Source organism: Etheostoma spectabile, chromosome 22, assembly GCF_008692095.1.
Source record: "Etheostoma spectabile isolate EspeVRDwgs_2016 chromosome 22, UIUC_Espe_1.0, whole genome shotgun sequence".
Classification (NCBI taxonomy): Eukaryota; Metazoa; Chordata; class Actinopteri; order Perciformes; family Percidae; genus Etheostoma; species Etheostoma spectabile.
In genome coordinates this window covers 10901096-10908043 of record NC_045754.1, presented here as the reverse complement: position 1 = coordinate 10908043, position 6948 = coordinate 10901096, and the positions used below count along the sequence as shown (strand labels likewise).

At 43.2% G+C, this 6948-nt stretch overlaps 1 protein-coding gene across 5 annotated transcripts in view; it reads right to left on the bottom strand.

Annotated features, from left to right (window-relative positions):
* Positions 1-99: 99 nt before the first annotated feature.
* The window catches only part of dlgap1b (discs, large (Drosophila) homolog-associated protein 1b), an 85697-nt gene continuing 78848 nt past the window's right edge, over positions 100-6948 (bottom strand). For 4 of the 5 annotated variants that reach the window (XM_032503735.1, XM_032503734.1, XM_032503737.1 and 1 more), the window contains 4 exons: positions 3922-4337; positions 2445-2536; positions 1537-1689; positions 100-1008 (listed from right to left, as the gene is read on the bottom strand). In XM_032503735.1, the coding sequence (XP_032359626.1) occupies positions 790-1008; positions 1537-1689; positions 2445-2536; positions 3922-4337 (880 nt within the window). In that variant the 3' untranslated portion in view covers positions 100-789. Of the gene's footprint in view, positions 1314-1536; positions 1690-2444; positions 2537-3921; positions 4338-6948 lie in introns of all 5 variants that reach the window. The other variant, XM_032503739.1, reaches the window with a different exon arrangement.

Below are 6948 nucleotides of genomic sequence, written 5' to 3'. Positions count from 1 at the left end.
GGGGGGGGGAGCTTCCTAGCTGCTGAAAAAAACCTATTTTCAGACAGAGGGCAAATTGTGTCGCTACCTGACACTATAGTTTCCTTGTCTAGTCTTTTCACCTTTATTTTCTTTCATAAAGTTTGGCCTCAAAATTAAAAACTCAGCTGATAGATTTCAGAATCAGTTTGTGGGATTTCATTCAAAAAAAAAAAAAAATTAAAATAAATAAAATAAAATACATAACACATAATACATCTTGGATATGACTCAATATGTGAGGTCTGGTTTCTCTATTTAATTAAATACATTTGATCTGAGCAGATCAGATGCAGATCAGACCAAATAAATAACTTGTTGTGTGTGTTGCATGTGTACATACACACATTCCACATGCATGCACTCTTCTTGTTTACCTCTGATTCTCGGCACCTAGAATATAATAACGTGAAGCATCACTGCTGTGCTACACCTGGCTTACTTTGAAATATTAGGCCACTTAAAGAAAGGGATTCATAAGATATTTCTTTGACAGTGAGGGGCAGATGGAGGTATAGGAAGAAGAGGGACTGCTACATTAAAGCTGGGAGAATAAAATTTGGGAACTGGGTTGGGGGCTAATAAATAAATAAATAGTGTAAATGTACATTTCGTGTTTTTCTTCCATTGTGACTGACCGCACAGTGATCTGGATAGTCCGCAAAAGATGTGTTTATGTTATGTTAGCCCCCTAGTCTTACCAGTCAGTGCTATAGAGGGTATGGGACAGTGTATTGAGCATGTGTGTGTGGGTACATGCATTTGCGTGTCTCATAGTCTGGTCTGAGCCTCTGGGATATAAATCTCGATACTGTCTGCGCTCTCGGTAGCAGAGCTCTGTCGAACCGATGCGGCACGTTTGGCAGCTAGCAGGCGTTTACGAGCCTCCAGACGCTGGCGCTCAGAGCTCTCCAGCGAGCGGTCCCTAGCCAGGGGAGGGTGGTGGCCCTTCAGGGGCTTCTTTGGCACAGGAGGGGGCATCCTTCTCTCCTGGACAGGAATGACAAATAGTCTTAATGACAGACCACTAAGTTGTCAAGGCGAGCTGCAGCTAAACACAGTAAAAAGCAACACAACTGCAGCTGTCTTGCGTAAGGGTTAGAAAGAGCAGTGTAGCTGTTGTCAGCATAATGTCATAGCATGCAATTTTGAATGAGGTTATGGTTCATCGTAGCAGCCATTTATGTGGAGTAAGAGGACACGGGGTGGCCATTGTGTGTGGTTAAAGTGACCATTGGAGTCGAGCAGGCCCCAACGGTGCATGGCAGGTAGAGTAGCTTCTCAAAAGCAGCTCACTGTCGACAACAAGACAGAACAAACACAAATACATGTGTTGACGTCAGGCAGGCAACATGACAGTATGCAATGCATGCTACAACAAAGCTTAGCCGTAAATCATTAGGACTTACAATTTAAAGTATACAGTAATGACAACAGATAGCATGCGGGTGAGTAAAGCATTCCCGAGAAACAAAAATGAGGCCAGATGAATTTCATATTTGCCACGTGTTTCTGCACCTGAATTTCTGGCGGGGTCAGAGGATTCCAGTTGTTGGCTTTAAGTTGGTGGAGTTCATCAAACTTCAGGCTAATGTTCTCAATAGACAGCTGGAGCATATCCCAGAAACCTGCCAGGTCCTGGGAGATGGGCCGTGGGTGTGCATTTGGGTTCTGATAAACGTTGCATATGAACAAACATTAATACACACATACTGTGGCTAAAACATTCTTTCAATGCTTACCATGCATTTTTGGAAATATGCTGATGCTATCTGAGGATTCAGTTTTACCGAAACGAATGAATTTAATGAATTACAGAAATGGCTTTCAAGTGAGTCAAATGCATATTGAGGCGCAACCTACTTGGAGTTTGAATGACACAGGTTTGTTTTTATGAATGAGTCACCATATGGTAAATATCTGGGAGTATTGGGTTTGTATCCAGAATATGCCTTTGACTTCTTTATTACCCTTTGTTTTAAATCACACATACAAATATCAGTTAGTCAATTTATCTGTTTAGTACCCATCTTTCATTCAGTATAAGTTATATATGTAAACGCTATAAATTAAACATTTTCCTGTTCAAAGTTGGATTTTAAGCATTCTATAATTAATTAGTTACTCTTCCGTCGAAGGAAATCATTCTAATATAAGGTTAAATTATGTAACACAGGTACATACAAGTGGACAAATGTAAGGGATTATCTACACAAACAAGGTTTGTCTGCTTTAATACAGCAATATATGATTATATTTTTTGTAGTAAAAGAAAAAAGGTAAAAAAGACAGTAAGGGTGTGTAAATGCACACTCTACACTAGATGCATAGTAAATGAGCCCCAGCCTGGCCTGTCAGGATGATTTGTGCAGGATGATGTCAGTGTTGGGGGGGGGGGGCATGCAGAGGATGAGGTGACACATTACCAGATTCTCCTCACACAGCTCCCGGAACTGCTGGAACTTCTGGGACATAAGCAGCTGGGCACTCCCCACTGCACTGCGGATCTTCCCCAGGACTGCAGAAAGACAGACACACGTGTGCGCACACACACACACACACACACACACACACACACACACACACACACCCACACGACACACACACACACACCCCACACACACACACACACACCACCCACACCACACACACACACACACACACACAATGCAATTACTCAAAGAACCGTGTACTGCAGGCATGTTGCAGTGCTAACAGAGAGGGTGCATTTGTGAGGCAACAGAAAAGGATACGCTAGCATCCTCTTTTATCCGTGCCTCTCAGAAACAGAAGTCATTTAGGGAAGTGAAATAATTAATGAACTGTGGTGAAATTCCAAATCCAAAGAAAAGAAAAATTGCAACCCTACATGAAAATACAATTCAAAATGCTATGTTTATAGCAAATTAAAGAAATGTTTTAGATATCTTTATGTGATCAGAAAGAAACTCAAAAAACAAGATTATAGTCCTAAAACATAAGCTTTTTTTATTTCTTTCACAATGCCTGTTTGGCAGACTGATATATGAGATAAACAAGGTTGTGCGATAAAACCTCCAATTTCAGTCCTATTGACTCACATATCCCTATGGAGTGGAACTGTCATGCATTAGTCAACATGAAGAAAATAGGATCAGAAACTGAGAGGGGGAGCAATGAATCTGCACTACAGATACAATGTCTTCAACTCCTTCAGGATGTATGAGTTTGTGTGGATGTACGTGTGCATGTGTGCGCGTGCGTGCGTGCGTGTGTGCGTGCGTGCGTGCGTGCGTGTGTGCGCGTGTGTATAGTAGTGTGAGATCTGGGAAAACATAACCTTGAGACAGCCTGCCTGTTCAGCACGATCTGTGAGAGAATATCTTGCCTGGAACCATAACATAACAGCCCACTAGCTGCATAAACAACAAGATTTTCGGTAAGACATGAAATCAGCTGTGCAGCAAGGACAGGTATAAATATAGTGCCTACGGCCTAAGGCGTGTTTGCTCAGTCTGGTATGTGCATGTGAGTGTATGCGCATAAAAACATATTTGGACATGTGTATCCAGACATGCTCTGCAGTGTGTGTATGTGTTACGTCAAGATCAATTGACCCAGAGGAGTGCTGAGAGAAACCCCTTCACTGTGTTTGTGTGAGAGTTCATTATACAGTGAGTCTAAAGGACAGATGTGTGGCTGGGGCCAGTAGCGACCTATTGATAAGTATGCACGGTATGTCTGTGGAGGCCAGAGGGCCTGAGACAGGAACAAGCAGCTATTGTGGTCCAATGCCATGAATACCAGCACCCTCCAAATCAGAGGAGAGGAGAGGAGAGGAGAGAGGGTGAAAAATAGACCTAATATCAGTGTACAAGAGACTCTCTACATATCTTGGCATTTATGCACTGTGACTCAACTCACTCTCATCAGGCAGCTCTTTCTCGATCTCATCCTGTTGCATCTGTCGACACCAGCCCTCCATTCGCTCCATCTCAGCCTGCAGCAACTTGAGGAACCAGTGGCCGTCACGGGGGCACACCAATCGTCCGACAGCCTCCAGAGCCTCCACCTCTGGCTCGGCCACGCTGTCCATCCATGGGTCTGGAGGGGGCAGGATTGAAGGGTCGAACCCCACATCCCCATAGTCGTCAGCTGCACAAGCGTGGTAGTGGTTCCCCGAGCCCTGGATGCTTACGGTAGAAGAAGCAGCATCGCGGGAGTGCTGGCGCGGCATGGTGGCACAGTGACGTGGCGGCAGCTCGGGGGCGTCTGCGGGGTCGTCGAGGTCAGCCTGCACTGCCGTGGTCACGCTGTTGGAACGGGTCATCCTGCGGTAACTAGGAAAGGAAACAGAGATCTTTTAAAGATCTGATTGATTGCACGAACTCAAATTGTATAGTAATACCATTTTAGTGTCTCTCTTTTAGCAGTAATATTGTTTACACATTTTGTGGAGGTGGTCCTAGTATGAAAAATTTAAATGATCACAGCAATCTCATCACTGATAGCGATGAATAGCTTTTGTAGTGTGGAACGTCTTTTGTGTGCCTGTGGATTTTGCCACCTGGCTCATTCAGAAGCAACAGAGTGTGCAGTTACTGTCACACCACAAGCCCTACAAACAGAGACACAGACAGACACAGACACAGACACACACACACACACACAAACACGGGACTCACACTCTACAGCTGGGTGTCGTATTTGGCTCAGAGGCTTTGTGCTGCTGTCGGACAGCCTTTGCCAAGCGCAACAGCAGACACACACATGTGCAAAGATTAAATCAACACACACAAATTTGGCAATGTTCTATAGAGCAGCTCACCATCCCAGTAATGAACGGGACGCCAGAGGGACACTGGTGTTGGTGGAAAAACGTGCCAAATAACTGGGCAGATAAGTGTGCAGACCCAGCCTAATCATTGCAAGATTAAAAGTCAAAGTGGTACATGACTCAGAGCACATCTTTTATTAACACCTACAAGAATGTACTAGGGCTCAAACAAGAGATTCACTTAGATAAGCATACATAAGGGCCCACATGGACAGAGGCTCCAAAGATACAAAACAAAGAGTGAATAAAAGCGGAAGAGTAGACATCTGAACTCATAACATATGTCCTCATGCAAACTTTAAAATTCTGGTATACCAATTATGCCTTATCCTACTGACAGGTGTACATATTTTACTATTTTGCTGTCAATACACTGCAAATTATTAAGTAACAACTTTGCCAAGCCAGAAAAAAATGTAATTGCTAGTCTTCTAGCTGTACTCTGTTCCAAACATGCTCACAGTCCTCTCATACATGAACCTGAGCTTGACCTGCCTGCAGCACGACACACACAAATGATCGTAGCTCCATCACGTCTGCCTAGGCCCGTCTCCGGATGCACACTCCTCCTCGAAGCTATCCATTCATCTCTAACCTCCCCCTTTTCTCATTCATTTCTCCTCTTCAGTGAACAGAAAAAGAGAGAGCAAGAACAAGGGAGTGGCTTTGGCTAGATCAAACAGTATCTATGTGCTTTATGTGTACGTGTGAGCAGCCCGCGAGTGTCAGTGTGTGTGAAGAGCAGTTAAAGAGTAACTCCTCCGAGCAGGTGTTCAATTCTAATGACCTCAGCCTGCTTTCTATCAGCCTGCTAACAACTTCCTGCAGGGGCAGAGACGGGCAAGGCCAAACACAGCTCAGGCAAATAGACAGACATATCAATGGACAGGAGGGAAGGGCATTTAAAGAGAAAAGGCAACATGAGAGAGAGTAAAGAGACTATAAAATATCAGGAAGGTGAATAGGAGAAAACAAGTGAATGTAAAAACACAGAAAGTCTATGTCCTCATTACATTCATGTAGTGAACATGACAGAAAGTTGTAAATAACGAGGTGGAGTATTGCATTCCATATGCTGCCGCTTTCGGGAAGGGCCTCTTAACCTCTTAAGAGTTTTGTTTCAAATCATATTAATTTCTCTCTAATCTAAACAGAACATGGTTCAAACCACAAGCATGAGGAAATACTAAAGCCTCTTCAAACAAAAACAGCCTAATGTCTTATTTTAACAGCCCAATGTCTTATTTTGAGGTTGAAAAAGGCACCAGAAAAAGCTGAAAGAGTTCTGTTGGAAGACTGAAAACCCAGTATACTACATAGCCACTCATGCTATTGCCCACCACAAATTGAGATTTAACCTTGCAAATGCCCCTGAGGCTTCATGTTTGTCTTATGCCAGTAATGACAAACCTTCAGTCAGTAAGGACAAAAATAAAAACACAGGGAGGTCCCTTCAGTTGACTTTTTAAGATGGTTGTGCATATGGTTTAATCACTAGGACCATGAGCAATGCCACATATCCCCTATGAGTTACAAAGCCATCTGGTGACCACCAACCCCAGACCCTAAACTTGCAGAATCAAAAATCCAAATCATCTCTTTTGTATATCAATATTTTTTTGTATTTTTTGCATGTTTCTGATGTGATACTAGAAGTTTTTCAAAATGTTATGAGCACTATATGTATCTAATGCATGTATAAAAAAAGCTTTAATAAAATATTTGAGGGAATAAATATGATACATGAATACAATTTGTTTTATATAACACAGTCAGTAAAGGCAGAAATCTGTAGAAAGACAAGCATAGTGTTAGTTGGGTTAATCTTTTTTAAAGCTCTCTTCCACTCGCTCGCAGTTCAAACAGCGAGGTGAGGTTGTGACCTGCGACTGCTGCATATAAACACACAGACTCGCTCTCACATGCACACAGACACAAGGCAGTTTGAGCGAGGCCGTAGGAATTTGGCACTCTTACTGTCTGGGAATCTAATGTAGGGGGCAGTATGCCCAGACCTCCCAGGTACAGACACATACGTACACACATGTGCACGTACACACACGCACACTTACACACACACACTTACACACACACACTTACACACACACACTTAC